The sequence below is a fragment of the Folsomia candida genome, unplaced genomic scaffold (genome assembly GCF_002217175.1).
Source record: "Folsomia candida strain VU population unplaced genomic scaffold, ASM221717v1 Fcan01_Sc013, whole genome shotgun sequence".
In the NCBI taxonomy this organism is placed as follows: domain Eukaryota; kingdom Metazoa; phylum Arthropoda; class Collembola; order Entomobryomorpha; family Isotomidae; genus Folsomia; species Folsomia candida.
In genome coordinates, this window is record NW_019091205.1 from 2,508,269 (window position 1) to 2,532,720 (window position 24,452).

The 24,452-nt window shown below is 36.5% G+C and overlaps 2 protein-coding genes across 2 annotated transcripts; both read right to left on the reverse strand.

The window, feature by feature from the left end:
• Positions 1 to 9,216: 9,216 nt before the first annotated feature.
• LOC118437345 lies at positions 9,217 to 13,623 on the reverse strand. The gene is made up of 4 exons (XM_035856293.1): positions 13,450 to 13,623; positions 11,433 to 11,710; positions 10,005 to 10,179; positions 9,217 to 9,918 (listed from the first exon to the last, which is right to left on the reverse strand). Exons 1-3 carry the CDS (start codon positions 13,562 to 13,564, stop codon positions 10,015 to 10,017), a joined length of 558 nt encoding a protein of 185 aa, XP_035712186.1. The 5' UTR covers positions 13,565 to 13,623; the 3' UTR covers positions 9,217 to 9,918; positions 10,005 to 10,014.
• A 2,261-nt stretch (positions 13,624 to 15,884) lies between these two features.
• Positions 15,885 to 23,675, reverse strand: LOC118437437. Its single transcript, XM_035856434.1, has 6 exons — positions 23,486 to 23,675; positions 22,674 to 22,866; positions 21,628 to 22,395; positions 19,704 to 20,166; positions 16,206 to 16,324; positions 15,885 to 16,120 (listed from the first exon to the last, which is right to left on the reverse strand). The coding sequence occupies exons 2-6, from the start codon at positions 22,698 to 22,700 to the stop codon at positions 16,112 to 16,114; spliced, it is 1,386 nt and encodes a 461-aa protein (XP_035712327.1). The 5' UTR covers positions 22,701 to 22,866; positions 23,486 to 23,675; the 3' UTR covers positions 15,885 to 16,111.
• Positions 23,676 to 24,452: the final 777 nt, after the last annotated feature.

A 24,452-nucleotide genomic window follows, 5' to 3' on the forward strand; every position in this document is an offset into this window, starting at 1 on the left:
TGCTCATACAGACATATGTAGAAAAATATGTATCATCATAATGTATGTCACTTGAGTACATATTTATTCATATTAAGGGGAGAAACTCCCATATATTTTCGAAATTGTCCCCTTACTTAAATTAAATATATATTTATGTACATAGCCGCAAATGAAGTTAATGCAGATAGGAGTTCGTACATATTTGCGTAATCTATTACAAACATTTATTGCAGGAGTAAACTATTTACTCAGCTAGTATTTTATTTAAAACTATGTACTATTCATTTCAAACGTCTGAAGGTATACGCGAGTTAGCATGGATTGAAACATATTTCTAAAACTTTTTGCATATTAAATATGTCTGTGCATATTACTTAATGCATAGATGCATAAGTCTATTTATATTAACGTTAGAGCTGGAATTTTTCTTTGCAAACTTCCTTCTTTTGTAGGTATATTAATGTGTTACATCTTCTATGTATGTATTAAAAACTTCCAAAAATAAGCGAAATATTAATTAAATACTTAATTTTCCATTCTCCATTAAGTAAATTCCATTAAGCCAATTTGAGAGTTGAATGTCTTCACGACCTTTGTACCTGTATTTAGATTCGTAGAAAAATATTAATAAATCTACGTTATTTGCAAATCGTTGAGATGAAAGACCCTTGGTAAAAAATATTTCATAAAAATTGTCCTTCCCTAATAGACATCGTCGGTATATATGGCATGCAAAATGGCTTGCTTTTTTTTGATTTTACGAATATTTTTACGAACGGAAACGATGTCTCAACCAACCTTACGGGTATTTACGAGCTTCATAAAGATGACATTTTAATATCTGACCATAGATTTACGGTATTTACGAAGGTTACGAAGATGACGTGAAAACCCTCATAATAAATTATCTAGTTTATTTATATTAAGCATTAAAGGTTTGATTCAACCTCAAAATGTGTACACAGGGGCGGTCTAGAAAGTACGTAACGCAAGAGGGGGAGGGGTCTAAGGCCCCCATGATATCGTGTATTTGTTACACCTGGTAATGGGGAGAGGGGGTCTAAAAAATCGCTATTTTTGCCATACGTAACTTATGGACGGCCCCATACCAGTCTTGATTCGACATATGCAGGGAACTATTTATTTCGGTTTATTCGTTTTAGAAAGTAATCCATGCCTTCCATTTCCGTGTTATCCACACCTCTCGTGATATGAATGGGTGCACCACTGGCTTCAAAAATGGGTCGTATTCGTTCCACAATTTCCGGTTCCTGAATTATTTATGTATTAGACAGCTGAATTTTGGACACATTTTGTACGCTTGAAAATTATTTTACTGAGCGACTTACCACACACCACCCCGAGATTTTTACGCTTGAAAATTATTTTACTGAGCGACTTACCACACACCACCCCGAGATTTTTACGCTTTTAAATCCTCCACTGTGCAAGATGAGGTCTTGGATGTGGGGAGAAAATTCATCGTCTGTATGGTCAATGTTCGGGAACAGGACACTTGTAATTCCTGAAATTATTACGACCTCTTACTTATTAACATCAAAGATAATCGCTTACGACACTCTTTTAGTCGTTAGTCTTTTAGCTGTTTAGTACACTGTTAGAAATCCAGTATTAAGATGATACCACGCGGTATTGATATAAGTATGGCTACGCCAAAGTTGTATTCATAAGTTACCATATACATATGTAACAAATGTTTTAAAATATCGGTAACAAATAACAAATTTGTATTTGCGGACGGGTATACTTTCGAGTTTGTTTTATACCATCCAATGAAAACATAGTTTATTCCAACCAAAATTAATAAATTTGCCATGATCATTAATTTATTTTGCGACATTTTTCATTAAAATTCCCAATAATTAAATTTTCGTAATTGAAATCGAAATATTTAAAATTCGAATTGAATAGAAATAGATGATTAGGTCATAATTTTGGCTCCTAGCTATAGCATCTTTAGCACCGAGAAATCAATACCTGCCTAACTATACGGACCCTCCATAAATTATGTGAAGCGAGAAGGGTAAAGGGGTAATTTTTGCATAACATAATTTATGAACGGTCCCATACCAGATTTCTTACAGTGGAATAATTATAAATGGATTGCATTTTATTTTACCTTTCAAAACCCGCACCCCTTTCAGGACTTGAGTCAAGATGGGAGATTGCTTCACCAAATCCACCTGAACGTTGACCCGTTCCAAACCCCACATTTTGAACCATTTCATACCCCCCTTGATGGCAGGAATGCAATGAGACCTTATTTGTTTCAGCGTTACAGAGAATTCCTTAACGGCGGGAAATATGTCGACCATTTTTCCGCGAACTCTTCCTCGTCCGGATACCAGAAGTTCATGGTCAACACTAGCAATTCAACTCCTCCGTGTCGCCTCCACAAATTTAGAAGGGGCGCCAACGACGACTTCCCCATTCCGGTATAGACCGAGAGGGTTTTTAATTTTGGGAAGTGTTCCTCATCAAACCAGCCAAGAATTCGGTACACATTCGTGGCTTGGATGGAGAGTCTGGTAAGTTTCGACATTACGGGACGCTCGTCAACAGGTTGGATCTAGATTTGTATAAAAACTTTAGGACAGATCGGCCATCTCAAGGGGCAGAAAATGACTCGCAAATTCGGATAATATAAATTTGGGAAATTTTGCAAAATTTGTTTTCAACATGTTTCTCCCTCAGCGTGTGGTCATATTTGTTCTTAATTAAATATCTCCTACATAACTAACAGGCTCCATCAAAAGAGATGTAAATAAATCCATGAAAACTAGGTGTAAAAATTGATAACAAGCGATTTGTACACTCAAAATAAGGTAGTAATGAATCATTACCACGCGGAATGCCTATGTGTCTCTACCACGTTGGTTACAATTTGTCGTTGAAATGGTAATAACAAGTTCAGGGAAATTCAAATTTAATACATAATGGTATTCACTTTTTTAATATTTGGTAATGAATTTGAATTTCCCTGAACTTATTATTACCATTTCTACGACAAATCGTAACCAACGTGGTAGAGACACATACTCATTCCGCATGGTAATGATTCATTACTACTTTATTTTGAGTGTATATATTTTGCGCATTCCCACTTTTTTTTAGCTTGAAAAAATACGAAATGAGCTACATACATAAATACCTAAAAAATTATACATTCTCGTGACTACTCCCACTCTAAAATACGTGTATTACATCCTTACCTCCTTCATGTAACCACCATCCCCCCTCGGCTGACACAATTCCAGCTCGATTAAGGAATCCTTCACCGGTCCCACCATCTTCGTCAGCTCGGCCAAATTAACGCCGGGAAAATTCCTCCAGCCCGGGATGAACTCAAATTTCAGCACTTTGAGATTTTTGCACCCCTCCAAATTTGGATAGAGGGACGTCGCGATGTCCAGCGTGGTCAAATTCGGGGCAGAATCGAGACAGACTTGAAAAAAGGAGTGAAATTCGTGCCGTCCGGTGGTGCGGTCTTGTCCAAACCCTGAATCTATGTTGAACCTTAGGGACGTCAAGGCAGGTTGACGGGGGAGACAGGGTAGGACAGGAACGGTGTAATCACACAGTTGCAACAGCCACGCGCTGTGGATGTCAACGCGTTGAATTTTTGTGGACCCCAGAATCCTTATTGCTTCGAGGAAAGCGGGGATAAACGACTTCCGGGCGGGGATAAATATAATTTCACGAGTTAATTGAGACGCTACTTGCGTGACCAATTTGGTAATAAGGTCGGCATCCTCATTTGACGGAATGGATCGGCCAAACTTGTCGGAGATGAGTAGGCTCCGTACCAGTTTGTCTGGCACGCGGTCAAACTTGGGCGACGAATTGTGGGATAAAAGCTTGTTGACGTGGAGGTAAGCCCGTTTTGCTAAAACAGTCGCGCCCACGTCATCCCACTCATGGCAGACGAGGCGGGACCTCTTCAAGTCGGGGAGGCTGAGCTTGGTGAAGATGGCGTTGAGAATCTGGCGGAATAATTAAAAATTGTCAAATTATGTAGGTGGGCGGGACAATCAATAAATTCTTGACAACTACTTATGTAATTGACCAGCGGATTCCGTACAACCTTCGACATGGCGATGCTAGCGGTGGCGCAGGTTTTTCTTGAGTCTGCAATTAAACCGAGTGAATAATGATTATCTCCAATGATAAAGAAACGGTTTAAGGTAAAAATATTTGTAGATTGCAGCATTTACTAAGATTTGAAGAAGGGGTTGACCTCCTTTCTCGTGAAGGGGTCGACCTCAACTTCATGCGGTGGAGAGGTTTGTCACTAAAATCTGTGACATTCAGCATATTAGAGTCGAATTAGTGAGTTGTCGGTTCCTAAAATAGAGTAATAAACACAAAATATGAACATACCACGTCAATCTTAATAAAAAATACATGCACGAAAAGATGAAATGGTAAAAACTTACAATATTTATGGATTAGATATTCTGGTAACTATTTTTACATACACCGTGTATGATACACGACATAAAGTCGTACAAATTTTGAAGATGTGCTTTTCCTCGTCTGCTGCTCCATGCAAAAAGGCTGCCAGTAGACTCGGTCCGGTTTCGATCCGAGAGCAACACGAGAGCAACAATTTCTCTTCTCTCTGCTCTCTATATTATTTTTTGTTTTTAAAAATTTGAAGTTTTTTCGACACCCCCAACTCCGTAATCAGTGTCATCACCTCCCTAGTGACCCCAACAAGATAGTGGTAGATGAATTTTTTTACCACGACCGTGTCTGACCGTTCTGTGCAACTTTTAAATTTTATAACAACCGGCCTCCCCGTTCCTGCTGAAGTGGACTGTTCCAGAAGCAAAATTCTGCTCACTCCATTCCACTCGTACTTCTTCTGAGGGGATTCCAGCTTATATACGGAGCGTCCTCTACGCCCCCAAGTGCTCGGTCGGAGTTTGAGACCGTGCGGTTGTCTGCGGGCTGGCCGCTCTGTTGCACGTAAAGTGCCTTCTGAAGGCGAGATCCGATCCTTTATTTTAGATATCTGTTCATTTATGGTTCACCTTTTCTCTGATTATTGTACGGTTTTTTTGTCGGGCCCTGTCACAATATGACAAAACTGATGACCATCGATGAAGCTGTAATACTCGCGCATCCCTCAACCAACGCAATAGTCCTGATAGGCGGGATGGCTGATGAGGAAAACAGCCAAATCTACAACCTACTTGATTTCGTATATTGGGACGACGACCAAGCTTTGGGACCAGACTGTCACCTCTGCGGACAGGAAATCATCGACGTCTCATCTCCCTTTATACACAAAGGAACAAACTACACTGTACTTTTTCAAGATGACCGTGCTGAATCTTGTGCGAATAGTGGAGTATTGCAATGTGTATACTGTTTAAATTTCTTTCACAGAAATAATTGCAGTTTTAAACTTTCTGACAAATCTTTTTGCAACATCTTTGTATCAAAAACCTGGTCATGTCCTAACTGTGTTCCTGATTTCAAGAGCAAATTGACAGTTGTAACTCATAGCAATGATAATAATTTTGTTAATTATGGAAAATTAATGCGCAAATTAGTGAAAATTCTGAATCCTTTATGCAGTCAATATAGGGAAATAGTTTACACAATTAATTGTTTTAGCCATAATTATGATTTATGTATCAGTAACTTTAAGCAATATGGAGTTGGATAAGAACACGAGTAGATCCTATCTGTATGTATACAATGTGGACCTTTTAACTTGGAATTGTATTTTGTTTATGATTATGATCACTTGCTTATATAAAGGGTGTTAATAAAGTCCGATCCCATGCATTTTTTGGAGCGTGGTTGTTACAAATTCAGCTGGAACTTTTGAACCAGTGAAGTTATTTATTTCAAATTTTTACCATGGGAGGAACAACTAAACGTGTAAGTCATGAGCATCTTAGAGTTGAGATACAAACATTGCATCAGCAGGGGCTTAAACCTACAGAAATTGTACAAAAATTGGGCTGCAGCCGCAGAACTGTTTGGAAATGGAAGAATAAAAATTTTGTCCACGACAAAAAGCGACCAGGGCGACCCAGAAAGGTGTCACCTACCACAAAAAGAATGATTAAAAACAGACTTTGCAAGAAAACCGGTAGTTCATTACGTAATTGAGCAAGGGAGTTAAATGACTCAAAACGCTATAAAGAGAAGAAGAAGCAAATTAACTGTGTGACCGTGCAAAAATTTGTGAAAACTACGAAGTGGGGTCACACAGCTTACAAACTAACCAAAAAAACCTCTCATGTCACAAAAATATATCGATGACCCCCTGAAATTTGAAGAACTCCTTCAGAAAAGTGCCCATTTGAGTGAAAAAAGACTTGGTGAAGAATTGCGCAGTCACATCCTTTGGACTGACGAATCTATTATTGAACTATATCCAAAATTGAACCAACAAAATGTTCGTTACAGGACAGAAAACAAATCGGATGTACCATCAAGAGCGATCCCAAAATTCGGGCTTAAAGTTATGGTAGCGGGTGGATTTTGTGCACGTTGCGTGACCCCTCTACATATCATACCAAAAGGCCAATCAGTCAATGCAACGCATTATATGGAAAAAATATTACCTATCTATTTCGATAGCATGGGGAACAAGGAAATATTTCCGAATGAAAGAAAAATAGTTTTCATGCAGGATGGTGCTATAGCCCATACAGCAAAAGCGAGTTTGAGTCTCATCAAGACGCAAGTTTCAACGGTCTGGAGCAAGGGGGTGTGGGCCGCTAACGGCCCAGATTTGAATCCCCTGAAGAACCAGTGGTCCATACTTAAGGAAAATGTATACAAAGAGCCACAACCCCGGACGAGGGAAGAGCTAGTAAAAAAAAGTTCAAGATGTATGGAATTCGATTTCCAGAGGCACATTGGAAAAATTAGCACAGAGCCTTAAACAAAGAGTTGAGGGCATGGTTAAAGTAAATGGTAACAAGACCAAATACTAAGGTAAATATGTCGAACATTTTTTGTAAGTATCACGGGTAGTTTTTTTTTATACTAGCCTTCACTTTTTTACAGGAAAAATGGGATCGGACTTTATTAACACCCTGTATATTTACTCGTTTTTTTCTTTTTTTCTAAAGTTGTTTATTTTATAATGTCACTTGTGGAAGAGCATGGTTTGTAACTGTGAACTTGTTAGACATTCGAATAAAGCATCAATCAATCAATCAATCAATCAATCAATCAAGATGTTGACACACTGACTGCGTGCTGAAATTGAACTGATTGGGCTGATTGAAACTGAAATTTTTTCGGGTTCTAAATACGCTGTAGCGTGAAATATAAAACAGCATTAGATATTTATTGATATTTAGATATTTAGATATATATATTAATATGATAATCCTCTTATAATTATAATTAGTATTTCAAAGAGGAAGTTTGTTTTAAACTTTTTGAGATATCAAAATGTGCGTCTATGCAGGACGAGGGTTAGCCAACGAAAGTAATATTTATGCATGACTGGACAAGTCCGTCACGGACTGTCCGTGTCCCTTTCTATTACTTATTAACCAAGGAGGACTGGACCTTTGTGAAGGGGCATCCAAACATTATGCCTCAGCATTCCGGCTCAATTATTCTTGAATATTTTCATAATTACATAGTGAAAGTAATTATTTATTATCCTGTACAATTTCGATTATCAGATAACCTGCCTTACGGTTAAGAAAATGACAACGCATGGTTTGCACTCTTAAAAAAGATGACCAGATTCGGTGTTAAAACTAACAAAGTGGCGTGTTATAGTTGCCTCCCACACTGAATCTAGTCACTCACAGTGTGACATTGGAAAAGTACCGCAATTTACTCTGGAAAAGTATGCGAGTTACTCGGGTAGGGTTCCAGATTGACTTTGAGGTATTACACTGATTTGAGTCACATTTAACACCAGAGCCATTCGCAGCATACTTATCATCGTGTTACTATTTAACTTTATGGGTGGTCAAATAAACTACACTGTATTTAGCTTGCCATTTTATTTTAATTTGTAATATAGTGTCATAAATAAAATACACAAATAATTATGGCGTAACGTAAGTAAATATTCAAATTGATTTCTGTAAATGTTCTGAAAATGTTTTAAATATGACTTCCTATAAATACAAATAGATAAATTGCTCAATGTATGTAACTGTTAAGAACGTCAAAACAAAATATCCAACGGGTTGAGTTTTTATATTTTAACCAATTTTTAATATATAACAGATTACTTTGTAACTCAGGAAAATATTTTTTAATCCGATGAGAGAAGAATAGAAACTTTGAAGAATAGAAACTTTGTGTGACTAACTCAAAAACAATACTGGTTGCGGTGATGCAGCCCGCCCAAGTCAGAAAAGTAAAAATTGACACTCGCCATTGTTACATTGACACTAATTTAGTACACTGAATTGAGCAGCTCACTGTCTTACACCATGGTTAGTCACGCCAACACGACGACGTGTTATTTTCACCATTGTGACTCACTAACGTGTATTTTGATGGTTTACTCTAATACGAGTATGCAAAATGACTCGTTGCACACTCAAATTTTACACTGATAAAGTAGGTTCGATTTTTACAACTCATAAAGTAACCAAGATTTTTAACAGTGTGCACAATTCTGTCATATTTGTGCTTATATTTTTAACCCGGAATTCGGACTCGAGTTTAAAGTTGAAAATAGGATTCTGAGAATCGTTGAAGAAAAGTTCCATTCATATGAATGTAGTCCCTTGAGTCAAGTGGTCATTTGTATACATATGACCACTTATGTGACCACATATGACCATATTTTTCTGGGAAAATATGGGCATAATGTATATACTACTTTAATTACATAAATATCTAGGGAAAAGTATTCAACTAATTTATAAATATCGATTAAAGCCAGAACCCTCCAACAAAATTTTAAAAACATTAAATGATTAAATATGTTCTGTAATTTCTTGAATGAGTATAAAGGACAAGAAATCGGGTTAAATAGTCCAAATTTCGTTATAGTAGAGCATAATACAAATAGTAAAGCATTGTTAGCATATATTCAGCAAGAGTTTGCCATTCTGGTGGGTGTTTTTTTTAATTTAGAAGCGTACAATCGTTGTAGTGGGTTCGGTCGTTTTCATAATGTTTAATAAAGTAGGAATAATACAGAAAGTTTATAATTTTGCTCAATTTTATTCACAACCAAATTTAATACTTATCTATGCATTTAATTAAATTATGCTCTGCTTGAAGACAATCCAGCTATTTTGGCAAAATAAATTGGATGCATCTATGTAAAAAAAATACATTGATTTTAAACTTGATATTAATCGTTTGTAACAAGCGAGGCAATGCAGTGGAGAGAGAGACAAAATTATTCATTTTAGACAAAAGACTTTTTATGTACACGCAATAAATAGTAAATTAATGTGAATTAAGATGCGAAATTGTTGCCCAATTATTTACCCGTCGTGCCTTTTCATTAACAACACGATGAAAAATAGTTATATCAAACTTAGCGATGCGTAAGTATGCAACTAGTATGCAAATTAAAAATAAAAATCACACCAAAAAATTGAGAAAAAGCACCATTCCTACAATTAACCTAGGTCATAAACATATTTAAGGATGGCAATGACAGAAGAAATTGAAGAATATTTTACAGGTACACAAATTACTAGCGAAACAGTCTCAACTCTAGTACACCAGTTTGTAATGGACAAATTTGGTAAAATCGATAAAAGTGTTCCACAGATGATTTTGATCGATTAGAAGAATACGTAAAATGTCATGATTCGAAATCTCCGTCCGAAATTTGACCGATTTCCGATAACTGGGATGTGTGTAGATTGTCATAAGCCCGATTTAGCTCCTCTTCCCCTGATAAAGGCGAACTAAGCGTACTAGTAATTAGTAATATCAGCATTATTACTAAATAGGTAAGAAAAATAAGAACAGTGTAAATAAATACGGCAGAGCATAATTTATTTTTAGGCACACTTTATAAAATTTCTTACCCAGTATTGTTCACGACTTGGGTTGTGACGCTGTTGTTCCCGCTGTTATTTGGTCCATTGATGATACTATTTCGGGTATTATGTTCGCTGCTATTTCCTCCATCAATGACAACTCTTGAAGCCAAACACTGATCTGAAGCGTGTGAGATGAAACCACTTGAGGTCGGGACCACGGCTACAAGAGTTAAAAGTACAATTAAGGATCGATTATCTATATTTAATTAACAAGCAGCGCCCACATGTCACTCGTCACCTTGATGATATCTTAAATCTGTACCCATTGAAAGTTGGGCGTACTCACGACAACGTCTTAATTAGTATGGTTCATCTATTAAAAATGTGCCATTTTTTCTACAAGATTATTTGGTGCACGCTGTAATTCTTATGATTTTTGAGTTTGAGCCGTTCTTGCAGTTCTTCACATATTTTCAAAACTAATAAACCGTAGTAACGTTAGAAGTAGCTCACCCTGTCATAATGATTTCCATATAACTTTCCACCAAAGGTACGGAATAAGGCGACAAAATAGATTATAACTCTCATAGATTATTGCACCAATGGTGTAATATAAACGGAAAAATTAAAAAAAACGAAAATAGTTTGCACCACTAGTGGAACATTAGCGACCAACGGGATACATAATTTTGAAAACTTTGAAAAAATTGTATGGTTCCTTATCCTTCCATTCTGCATCATTGGTGCGTATGGCATCCCTTTCCCAATTATTTATTATAAAATTTATATATTTTAACGTCAATGGTGCAGAAAAATCGAACAAATAGAACAGATTTTTGGGGGGAAATAGATGGTCCAATTGTTACGCCTCATTGATTTTTGGGGGTAAATAAAGGGCCCAATTGTTACGCATCATTTTTTATAACCAATTGCTCGGTACTAATGGTGCTACTTATTCCATAATTATAGTCCTATCTCGATGTACTTGCACAATTAATTCGCACCATTTACGCCACGGATTATTCGATACCAATGGTGCGCCGAACTTATCCAATAATGGTCGAGGGGATTCTTAATTAGCATCAATTGATGCAAAAAACTCGTGAACACACAGACGGACAGACGGACAAGAGGAATTCAATAGCTCTCATGCTACGCAGGGTGAGCTAATAACGTTTTGAAAACTTTAAACCATCGACACGAACCAGGGTCGTTGATAAGAAAATCAATAAAATATGTAGTATCGATGTATAAAAAGATGGCGCATTTTTAATAGATGAACCATAGCATCCCACGTTTAACAAACTTTTCCAGGATTAGTTTGCAAAATAAAAATTTGTCAATCTCCTGCGTAAACTTGCGATTAAAACATCTCATCGTTTGGCAAACATTATTCCAAATTTCGCACGATACACCAAATTTGCGAGATATTTATTTATAGGTTGAAGTGAGTACGCCTAATATACAAATTACCATTTCATTTCCAGAGAGTGGGACAGCTTCTTGAGAGGATTCAATCACCGAGATTCGCCGTAGCTTTCTACTGTTTTGACCACTGTGGCTTTGTATCACATCTATCCTGTCTTTAAAACTATTGCGAATGGTGTCCCACTTTTTGATGTCCATTTTTCGCATGACTATGTTTTCCTCCGACTCCTTGATAATTTGGTGCCCTATTGCTATCCAGGCTTGAGAAGTGAGGACTTGTTGCTCGCACTTTTGCTTCTCAGTCCTCGAAGTGTCAAGGACTTCTAAAGAAAAAATTAAGTTATATGTATGTATACATAAGTAGTTACCAAGCATTTATGGATTATCTAATAAATTTCCTAGTTTTAAAATTAGAAAGTTAAGGAAACGTGGACGAATTAGTGTTGCGAATTAGTGTCACGGTTTGGTGTAGCGGTTTGATGCTTGTTGATAAATCTGAATGAAGATAAGTAAATGCTGGAAATATATGCATATATCTACACTCTAAGAAATTGGGTGATCGGTGTTATCACCGCGCGAGTGGAGATAGCGAGCATCACCGTAATGGTGATAAACCTATCACCGAAATTTGTCACCATTGCTGGTGATCGCCACTACCACCGCACCATGGTGGTAGCTTTTAGTGCTTGCGCAGCTGACGGTCCTGTCCAACAATGGCAGGATCGTCACCCCACCAATACATACATACATGGTGGTAGCTTCGCTATACACGTGACTTGCAGAGGGGCAAGTTTGTCCTACTCCACATACCAGAAACAGCAGCGGAGTTGCAATGGTAAAATTACTTCGTATTTCAAAGTTTAAGAGGAAAAAAATAATACCGTGCCCAAACAGTTATCGTGAATTTATTGACACAGGTAAAAAAATTAAAAGTTAAAAGTTAGCTAATTTTGGCCAAGTTAATTTTGCTTGATTTCTAGTTGGAGAGAAATTTAACTTGGATGTGGATCTGGAGGACCAGAATGTGCAGAAATTGAAGGATTTTGACGACGTAATATTTGCATAAAATTTAGTTGCTTATTTGTTGAATCTGTACATAATTAATTAATATATTTTTTTCTCATTGGTCGGCCAACTGTAATCAATCTGGAGTCTATGTACATATAACTCACGAATGTGGTCACTGGTTGCACTTAAAAAAATCTCGATAGTACAACGGAATCTCTGCAAATAAGTAAATATGTGGCAAAGTTGTTTTAACGGTAAGGATAAATCAATAAACTCTGATATTTTGACCAATCTAAATGAAAGTTAATTATGTATTTTAAACTTTAATTAATTTCAGTCAGTGTCCAATGTCGTGAGTCGTGACTGGAAACTATTCACAACTTCAATTGCTGGTGCAGTTCCACAATGGCGAGGGACATACATAGGTTTTACATATATAAATACATACAAAATATTAATTATCTTTTTAGATATTTAAATAAAGCAATAAATTGTGAAAAATGTGACATTTTTGTATGAAATACTGAAATTATTTGTATTTATCTATCACCAGACAGTGAAAAGGCGAGCTAATTATAGTGGTGGCATATCACCGAGCGGTGATAAAAAATGTACATCCTTCTACCACCACCCGGTAGATGTCTACCACCACGATGGTGATGGCACTTTCTATCACCGCGCGGTGGTTGGTGACCACCATTGCGGTAGAGTCACATATAGTCACCGCTCGGTGACAGTCCGGTGGTAAAATTTCTTAGAGTGTATTATACATATATTTATCACAAATTTGCAACATTTGTCTGGTAATAGCCTTTGTCAGTTATCTACGAATTTTGGGAGAGATAATGATGGAAAAACTAAATGACATTTAACAATTATTACGACGTTTCAGTCTTCCCTAAGAATTACAAAAAATTATCCCACAATTGTAGGGGAAATTACACTAAAATCTGTTTTTCGTCCCAATCATGCTCCCAAATTCTGTTCCAGCTTTAACTTGTTTTAGCAAATTGTTGCCAACTTTGGATTATTTATTGAAACCATGACCACTAACCTATCAAAGTATCCAATTCCGACTCATTTCCAGGTGATATCGCAACGCGTGGCGAATGGGGTCGTCTTGGTGGGGTAGGGGGAGGAGGTGGAACATTTCCATTCAGGGAAGCCATAATTTAATCGCTGACTGATAAATGAGTACCAATGTTTATTTATGCACAGTGTTCTTTGGAAGTTGTGAACGGACTGAACTTTCTACCTGTCTGTCCGACCTTTCTAAATGGTAATGAGCATTTTCTTAGTATTCGAAGGTATTTTTAACGATACAGAAAAATAAGAGAAGAAGGAAAACGGAATTAGAAAGTCACTTTGGACACTTTATTTCTGCCTAGTTGTCACGGAAATGGCATATATTTGCTGTATATCCACCACACTAATATAAATATTTATTACTTTTTTCCAGTCACATGTTTAAGATTTGTATTAAAAATCCTCTTCCGCTTTTAAACATTTTGGATTTATATCTTATGGCCAATGGTCAATGAACAAATCCGTCCAAAATATAAAGAAACAAGACGCTGGGAGTCACGGGTTTTTGCGGGTTGATGTTTTTGGGGTTTTTATGGGTATACAATCTCCAGAAAAATTCTAATGATTAATTTGGTTTTTGCGGTTTTTTTGTGGGTTTTTCCAAGGTTATTGTAGGATTTTGAGGCAGATTTAAATAAAATCCCTTAACCTACAATGTACATATGTAGATCAATGCTAATCATATTTTCTGATTGATCATGGAATTTTGAGAATTTTCATGTGCGACTTGAATTTCCAAATACCATTGCATATTTTCAGGTTAACTTCAACTTAAACATGAATTTTCATTTTTTATTTATCCTTCTCAATGTTAAGTTAGGTAGATTAGGCTCCTTTGGCATTTAACACAAAACGGATTTAGCTCCTTTGGCAGCTTCAACGACGATATGTACATTAGGCATAATTCATCGAGGGATTTACAATTTTATTTTTATTCAGCCGTAATAAAAAAATTCGCACGTGCGAAAACAATATATATTCTAATCCCAAAAGTGAAAAACAATGAAATATCCACGTGGAGTGACATATGTACCGTCAAATTAGCCAAACCACTAATTTTTTCCTGGTTCTTTAATGATTGATGGCGATTGAAGAATTGTAATTAAAGGAATAATTGAAATCCAATAAAAATATATTCAAATGTGCAATTCAAATTACAAATTATCAAGTACATTCAAGATTCTTACATAAATTGATTACATTTCTCTAACGAAATAATTGCTAGCTACGAATTTGGTCAGCTAGGGTAATTTATAGAAAAGTATGTTAGTAAACTGTTAGAAATCAGATATAAATATGTAGTCATAGGTATTAATTTGTCAGTAGAAAAGCTGATAATTAATTTTCTATAAAATTTATTCCGGACGGTAATAATTTGTTATACATATGTCGGTAATATGGTAAAACTTTAACACTAAGGGTTGAGAATATTTTCAATTTGTAACAAACTTTATGCACTAAACAATTTGCTCAGTCATTCTAATAGAGTTAACTATAGTTAACTCTATTAGAATGACTATTTATATGTATACATATAAATAGCGGTAGATATTATATTAGATTTTCAATAGTATTCAGTAATAAAATTTGTAGTCATTTTGCACGTCTGTAAATTTTAAACTATCAATTACTTAGAAAGAAAACAAGTTTAATTTGTTTGATCATTTCCTATGGCATACATATATATATGAAAATAAACTGCGGCAACGCAGGGTACACAAGTAGCGCAATAATGCTGAGAATGCGATACAAAATATAGATTGCAGAATCTGAATTATTTCAAAATAATAAAATAATTTAAACTTCCTCATTTATATGTAGCCACTCTGAAAAATCATGCATCTTACATGTTTTACTGTTTTATCAATCTTTATTAATCAATCTTAATTAACTAATTAATCAATCTTACTCTTTTACTTGTCCTACATGTTAGATTCAATTTTTATAAAAATCTCATTTTGCCCCAACCACACCCCCTGGCGCCCGGGGGGTGTGGCACAACTCGGAGACACTTAATTCAACTCTATTTCGTCCATAGATTCAATTTTTCTAAAAATCCCATTTTGCCCCAACCACACCCCCTGGCGCCCGGGGGGTGTGGCACAACTCGGAAACACCTAATTTTACTCTACTTCATCTGTAGATTAAATTGCACTAAAAATCTCATTTTACCCCGACCACACCCCCTGGCGCCCGGGGGGGTGTGGTCCGGTTGACCCCAAAAGTTTACAGGATCCTCCCCCTAAGGTCATATGTATGATACCGCAAACCGATTTCGATTATCTCGATCCGTTCTGCTGTTATCGTGTTGACAGACAGACAGACAGACGGACGGACAGACAGACAGACTAACTAAGTCATCGCATAAAGTAGCTTGCGCTACTTAATAAAGTACAAAATATTACAACCAACCTATGTATTTTAAAACTGAGCTTATTATACATACGATATAGAGACAAAAATTTGTCTGTTTCTCGACACAATTCGAGACAGGAAATTTCCTACGCTCGAGTCTGGTATTCCATTGTAATTCTGGTAATGGCACTTTTTATGTATCTATGTTACCTCCCCACTCGGAAATGAACGGGGGCCCTGCTGGCTTCAAAACTGGATCGCATTGGTTCCACCGCTTACGGTCGCTGAATTATGAGAGAACATATTTACTGAGTATTTATAAACATGTAGGAAAAATGTATGCTAAATCAGTAAAATTGTTTTACTAACCTCATATCCCGAGATTTCAAAACTCTTAAATCCTCTACTGTGCAAAATGACGTCTTCAATGTAGGTAGAAAAGTGGTCCTCCGTGGACATAATGTCCAGAAGCTGGAAACTTTTTACTCCTGAAATTATGTAAACCTGTCATTATCTACTAAATATTACGGCATTTATAATTCCATCCCCCACACCCACCCAAATCCACCCTCATGAGAAATCAAATTTACCAACAATTTTGCTCGCAAACCATACTCAACCCAGATTATTAGAATTTTTTGCCCCCACAGTTTGAAAGACTAACTATTTATTTAGAAGCATAAATTACAAAAGGCGTTAGGACATGGTTTTGACGGATTCGCGGTTGAATATCTCTGGCGGGGAGTTGAATTTTGAACTGATTTTTGGTCAGTTGCAAGATAATACTCTCAAAAAGATATATTTAAAATTTTGGGCCGATAGCTTTATAAATGCCCCCTCCAGTGCCCCCAGAGTTTGAAGGAGCCAAAAAAACACTTTCCAAACTGAATTACTCATATAGCATGATAACCTAAGAGGTCAGAGGTGAATGATTGTTAATATTACAACCCTAGATAATCATTGCATGTAATAATAAAAGAATCCACAATGAATTACATAACGTTGGGCCTCCATCGTCGCTGATACGTTTTCATGAAAAGTGATCAATCGGACCGTGCACAGGAAAATTGACCTGCTGACCTTTAAAGCGGACCCACTAGGTCAAATGAAGATTGAGGGCAAAGCTCTAAGTGTCTCAAGTAATATTAAATTAAACAGTGAAGATTTTGTGTAAACAGTTTTGGAGAAGGACCCTAGCTAATCAGCTGACGGGGAATAGTAAAAAACTCGTGAACTAATTTAGGAAAATAATGGTCAAATTTTGTTGAAAACAAATTTTAATAACTTTTTTGTGTTCCCTGCTGCAGAACTATTTTACCTACAAGGTACAAGTGACAAAATAATAAAATTACTGCGTTTTGATTAGTTAAAAAAATTTAAAGTTCCGCTTCAATTTCGAGGAGAACTTTTGTAAAACTTTTATAGGGTTTGATGGAAACTCATTTCCTGGGGTGTAACCACTTATCAAAATTTTATCAAAAGTACTTACAATGCAACATACAATTTCTACCTTGGATAAAAACCACGTTAGGGATTTTTAGCATCAATGTCCTAAAATGTGTGGGCCTTTAAAGTCGAGGAGTTGCGTTCAAGAGAGCATTCCATTAAGACAAGTATGAAGCTAGACTACAAAAGGGACTTAAAAGATAAGCATGATACAAAAGTGGTTTTATATAGTGAAAAGCATGCTAAGTCCCTTGATAATAGTCGCAAAGACGATTTTTGCACCAGGACCTCAGAAAAAAATATTTTGTTCAACGCCATTTTATAAGAACACTGGTTTGGAAAACTAAAAAAGGACACCTCTCTAAATTTGACCTTTCCTCATTTCTCAGAGTACATAAAATCGGAAGCCAGATATGCTTACCTATAGTTTGAGACATGTGCTTTCACATAAAAAATGTTAGAAATCTCTACAACTAAAAACCATCCCGCAATTAAGGTATGAATTCGTCAAAACCATGTCCTAACGCCTTTTGTAGTATGGAACCTGTGCATACGTTAAAAAAATCAGATAATACTCGGCGATGCTAGTTCCAGAAACGCTCGATTTTCGTCAATGTGAGAAAAGTTTTTGACGATTTCCATCAGCTATCGCCGGTAAAAAAGGTCATATTTTATTTTCTGCTGTTTTAGCTCAAAAACCTGCTCAGCGGGTCCGAACTATTCGATTTAGACAGTTTTTAAAATTTCCACGTCCCCCTCCGTCTAATGGTATGGGGGAAAGCACTACCTTTTTTGACAAAACTTGCCAACTTTCTCCCTCGATTGTGAAGCAACCAGTAGGCCCACAGCGGTCAAACTTCGCATGGACAATCCCCGGGGTATGCTTTTGGGTCATCCTGAAGCGCTAGGCCCTACCCGTACGTTGGAAAGGTCTTGGTGGGAGGATTCAGAATATATATACTTTATGGGGTCTGGGACCACCCAGATTTTATAGCGAGCGAGGAATTTTATTGAGTTTTCCTCAATCCACTGCTGTGTTAGCTCTCAATCTGCTCCTGTGTAAACGTCTGCATGCACGGAAAACCAAAACTCAATGATACTCATCGGTCTCTATAAAATCTGGGGGTGGTCCCAGACCCCATAAAGTATATATATTCTGAATCCTCCCACCAAGACCTTTCCAACGATACCCCACTTATGGGGTTATGTGAGACTTTGCCTGGTGACCTTTTTCGTTTGTGCGCAAAACTTGTTGACCTTGGAAAAATTTAAAAATCCTTAACGAATCTGATAGTACAAGTCAGTCTGATCAGTTTTTATCAAATATGAAGAAAATCTATCGGGGATTGTTGAAATGCGAGCTATTTAAAAAATGGTGATGGATGAGCCAACTTTGTAACTTGACCTCATGTCATTTTGAGGTCAAGGAGTACGGGTAGGGCGTAGCGCTTCAGGATGACCCAAAAGCGTACCCCGGGGATTGTTCATGCGAAGTTTGACCGCCGTGGGCCTACTGGTTGCTTTACAATCGAGGGAGAAAGTTGGCAAGTTTTGTCAAAAAAGGTAGTGCTTTCCCCCATACCATTAGACGGAGGGGGACGTGGAAATTTTAAAAACTGTCTAAATCGAATAGTTCGGACCCGCTGAGCAGGTTTTTGAGCTAAAACAGCAGAAAATAAAATATGACCTTTTTTACCGGCGATAGCTGATGGAAATCGTCTTTTGGGTTTTGGCCGCTATGCACTGAACCAGCTCAAAATTTCCCAGATTTTGCGAACATGCAGCGCCCATAACGCTCGGAATTTTGAGCATTTGTGCAAGTGTATGCATCTTTTAGTCGGTTCAGCTAACATGATAAAAAAATAATCTGGGTTGAACATGGTTTGCGGCAAGATTGTAAATAAGCTTACGATTTCTACAAAACTTGACCAGTTTTTTCCCTTCTTAAACAATTTTACATATTATGCCAAGACAACTTTGAATACCCTCTTGAACAATTAGGTAATAAAATTGGAAATAATTATTTTTGCATACTTACAATGGAACCTTTTTCAAGCTACACCGGGATTGCCCAGCGAGTCGTGTCAATAAAAAATCAAGCCAAAAATTAGGAGTCTCGTGACACTTATCTTTCCGTTGAATTGTCTGTTTGAAGAAAAATATTGGCGGTTAAGTTCAATCTTTGTGCAAATTTTCTCTTGCTTTTTCCTCCACGGGACAAAAACCAGGGAGGAGTGCGAACTTTCATCCCTAATATTTTTCTTCAAAGGCACCATTCAACGGATATATGTACAAGTGTCGAGTGACTCCTAATTTTTGGCTTGATTTTTTGACATAACTCGCTAGTCGATCTCCGTATAGCTTGAAAAAAGGTTCCATTGGTAGTCTGATATGTATTTATCTTGGTCCTAACATAAATACCTTTCAAAACGGATATAGCTTTGAGGAGTTCACTCAACAAGGAGATTTGTCTCCCCCAAGTGACGCAAACGTTGACGCGTTCTAAATCCCACGTTTTGAACGATTCCATAATACGGTTGATGGCGGGAATGAAACTTAAACTTATGTGTTTCATCGTCAAATCCAACTCCATAACAGAGGGAAACATGTCCACAATTTTTTCCTCGAAGTCCTCTTCCTCCCCCTTCTTCGAATACAAGAAATCCACGGTCAACCCAAGAGCTTGAACCCCTCTGTGTCGTCTCCACAAATTTAGATGGGATGTCAGGGTTCCCTCCCCTGATGCGTGGTGGAGAGAGAGGGTTTTTAATTTTGGGAAGTGGTCCTCATCAAAAAACCAAAGAATTCCGTACGCTTGTAAGGCATGGATTGAGAGCTTGGTAAGTTTCGACATGACGGGAACTTCATCAACAGTTTGGATCTGCTGAATACAGAAAATATATATTATTGATATTTATTTATTTATTTGTAGAAGAATTCATGGATTCTGACGACATTTTCTTTATTGTAAATCTGACTAGCTTTCGGAATACTTATTCCTTCATCAGGTCTTTACAAATCCGATAAATTAAATGAAATAATGTATGTACATCAATTTTTGTGATTTTGTATATGAGCACATATTAGCAACTAAGTAACTGGACCAAATTTTAAAAAATTTTATTTATTTATTTATTTATTTCATACAATGAAACACCCCAAAGATTGGGTCATTACGTTTCAGGGACAGAAAAGTCTTATATATAAAGTATACACAGTTACATTTCTTCGCCATTATCAATTAGATTAAAAATATCAATAATTCGTTCTTCACGTTGCTTATCAATAAAATACTTATTGGCTAATTTTTTAAAAACACTTTTACTGATATTACCACTAAGTAAATTACTCGGTAAATGGATCATGACCTTGGACGCTCTATACCTGAAACTTTTCAGCATGATTTTTGAGTTACACGGTATATTTGGCTCCACATGTGTTACGGATCGCGTTTGCCTAGTTTGTATTACCTCATAATTAACATAATTATTAAATAGAGAAGGACATAGACAATTTACCATATTAAAAGATAGTTTCGATATTTCAAACTTTGCTATGTTGTCCGCATTCAGCCATTCGAGATCCATATACATATCATCAGTAATATTATTATATTTACGCTTGTTTAATACATATCTTGCACACGATCTTATGAGTTTCTGGATACATTTGATATTCTGATTACCAACTAAGTAGACTGGAGAGGCATAATTAATAATAGACATGATGAGGGAGTTCACAACAATATTTCTATGGTACGTACTGAGTAACATTCGAAGTGGTCTTAGCGTCCATAAACTACTGTAACATTTTTTAACAACTGCAGTACAATGATCCGTAAATTCAAGACAATCATCAATAATAACTCCCAATAGCTTTACTTTATGTACCCTTTATGATAGTACTAATCAAGTATTTGGCCGACCCACCCAGGAGAACTTTCGCAAAAATGTGTTCTGCTAAATTTCACAAAACTAATTTTAAATACAGAAATATTAAAGTAGGACTAGTATCAAAGTAGGAGTCTAGGTTTTAAGTGCGCTAATAAGTAGTTAAAAAGTGGTTTCAACAGCGGGATTTGAACCCGTGACGTTCTACTTTCATCACGGTTGGTTTGATCACTGAGCTATACATACATATATACCGACACTTTTAAAGATTAAGATGTCTTTTGAAAGTGTTTTCAGCATTTGGACCTGATTTGAGTTATGGAATAATGATTTATCGTTTCGATGAAAAACATACAATTTTTTTGCCTGTGCAGATTTGCAAACTGAGTTGCTATCTAAAAATTACAAGGTATCGTGAATACACCAAGTGTAAAATGTTTAAATTAAAGCCTTACCTGTGTCCTGGAATAACGTTTACTCAATTCCAGCTCTATTAAGGAATCCTTAATCTGTCCCAGCATCTTGATCACTTTGTTCAAATCGATGTCTGTCCTATAGCGTTCTAAGAATTCAAATCTCCGCACTTTGAGATTCGTGCACCCTTCCAGATTAGGATAAAAAGACACCGCGACGTCCAAATTGGCCAAATTTGGGGCAGCATCTAGCCAGATTTGGATTAAGGGTTGAAATTCGAGTTGTCCGCCAAATTCAGAGTTTGAAAGAGTTTTAAACTTGACGGAGGTCAGGCTAGGTTGCGGGCGGAGTTTTTGATACGTCTCGGCTGGAATTATGTAGTCACTGAAGGATTTCAGGTGGATGGAGATGTCCACGTGCCGGATTTTTGTGGACCCCAACATTCTAATTCCTTGCAGGAAAGGGGGGACAAATTCCTTGTGAGTGACGTCAAATTTAATTTCACGAGTTAATTGAGACACTTCCGGAACTTCGGTGAGAACTTTTGTAATAATGCCAATCTTGATCCTGTTTGACCAAATGGATCTGTGGAGGTTGTCCGAGATGCGGAGGCGTCGGATCAGTTGGGAGTTGACAGGGGTCACCTTAACGTCAAACAACTTGGACGCCATGAGTGTAAAAAGTTTGTTGGCGTGGAGATAAGCCCGTTTTGCTAATAAGGTGGAGGCGACGTCGTTCCAGTCTTGGCAAACGAGACGCGACGTCTTCAAGTCGCGGAGGTGGAGGTGGGCGAAGATGGCGTCGAAAATCTAGCGCAAAATTGGTGTAAAAAATATATTTCTTTGGTATTTTGTGCAAAACTGTTTGGTAAAAAGTGGATTTTTTTATAGATATTTTCCATCTGAAATTTTGGAATTTTCCTTATACTGACCAACGTTAGTAAGTGGGTTATTCAGGTTTTTCGTCAAAACACTCGGTAATTGGGAGCTTGTTAAAATTTTAATTGGTAAGTGTAATTGTGAGATCAGCATCGTACTGAAGGGAAATTTTGTAAAAAAAAGTAATAGTACGAAAGAGGTTTACTTACCAGCGGATTCCTCATAGCTTTCGACATGGCGTTGTTGGCGGAGAAATGTACTTTTTTCGAGTTTGAAATTAATAACGAATTATGAAAATTTTAAATAATTTTTACGACAAAAATCTGCATTTTACAGTCTGTAGACTGTCGCAATTACCAAAATGAGCATCGGTAGCCATATTTATTAGTTCGTCGCCTGTACCTAGAATTAACAATGATACACAAAAAATACGATTTTAGCACGTCATCATAAGCAAAAAATACATACATACATGAAATGATGAAATCGTAAAATATTTGTTAATTAGTTAGGCTAATTAAACATGTATATAAACATTGACCTCAACTAAACTTGCCCAACTTTTGAGGAAGACTGCGTGCTTTTAATTTTTGTGGATTTAATGCACAACAGAAAATACGCATTTCATATTTATTTGCATAAAAATACATACATACATAAAGTTAGTTGGTTCATTTAAAATTCTTATCATTAAAAGCGGCTTTATGGGTTATGGAGGTATTGCAATTTAGAAGTAACTTTCTGCGGTACAAATGGGTCAATTTAATTGGTGACATGACGGCAAATATGTAAATCTACGCATTAAAATCTATCAAAAATTTCGTTACTGAATCTATATACTTTGGTAATCAAGTATTTAACCCAATTATTTTTTTTAATAAATGCGGAACATTTATGCATATGTATGTAAATAGATACCTTCAAATTTACGACGGATACATGCAAAAAATCGCGATTTTTTAAAATAAAGTAACAAATTCTTAATGAGCTTGCCAATCAAAGGATATCACATCTTACTTACCTTTAGTTATGAAGGATTGTAACGTGCACAATGAGAAAGTGTAAAATTCTCTGGCAGGATTAACCCAATATATGTAAATTTGAAATCGCACCAAAATAGTTAAGATGCACGTAATTCAAGTATTATTTCAACAAGGGCAATTTTTTTTTAACTTTTTGAAGAATATAAAAACGTGTCGTGTTACGACGGGGGTTAGGCAACGAAAGAAATATTTGTGCAAGTAAGCAAGCCTGGACAACCCAGCACCACTTTTACGGGGGCATCCATCTGTTCTTATTTAGAAGATTTACTGCTTATCAATATCTTTATTTTTTCGAGTACTTGTGTACATACCTAAATAATTGCTATTTATTATCTGGAAGGATAATATTACCTTTTTTCCGGTTAAAAAACGATAACGTATTCTTCGCACGTTCTGTCACATTTTAGATATTTTTAACCCGGAATTTTTATGTACCCGAGATTAAAATTGAAAATAGAATTCTGAGAATGCACCGGACAAGGTTCATATTGTGGGTCTCATTGAGTCTCAAAAGTTGTAACAAGTGTGTTTGCAATTATATATGTACATACCTATGTAAATTTGTACCTTAATTCTTCATTTATTGAGGATAAGGAATGAAACTCTTGCAAGAGATTTGCGGATCTTTCCCAGCCATGGACTCCTCCCTGGTTGAAATGTCTGTGCCGAATTCTGCAGGAGTAGCCACAACTCCTATGCATAAATCATTATGCACAAAATTTGGTGCAGGTTTATGCACAATTTGACAAAGCAATCATGCCGACCAACTTATGCAGAAAATTATAAGCATAATTATGCATAGAACTTATGTCGAGTTTATTATGCAGAAATATGTACCCATAATTATACACGTGTCTCATAGTGTCTCATAGCGCGTAACTCGAATTGAGACGGCATGGGTATATTCATTTCATTGAACGATTTCGCATTTCACTTTTAAATCCC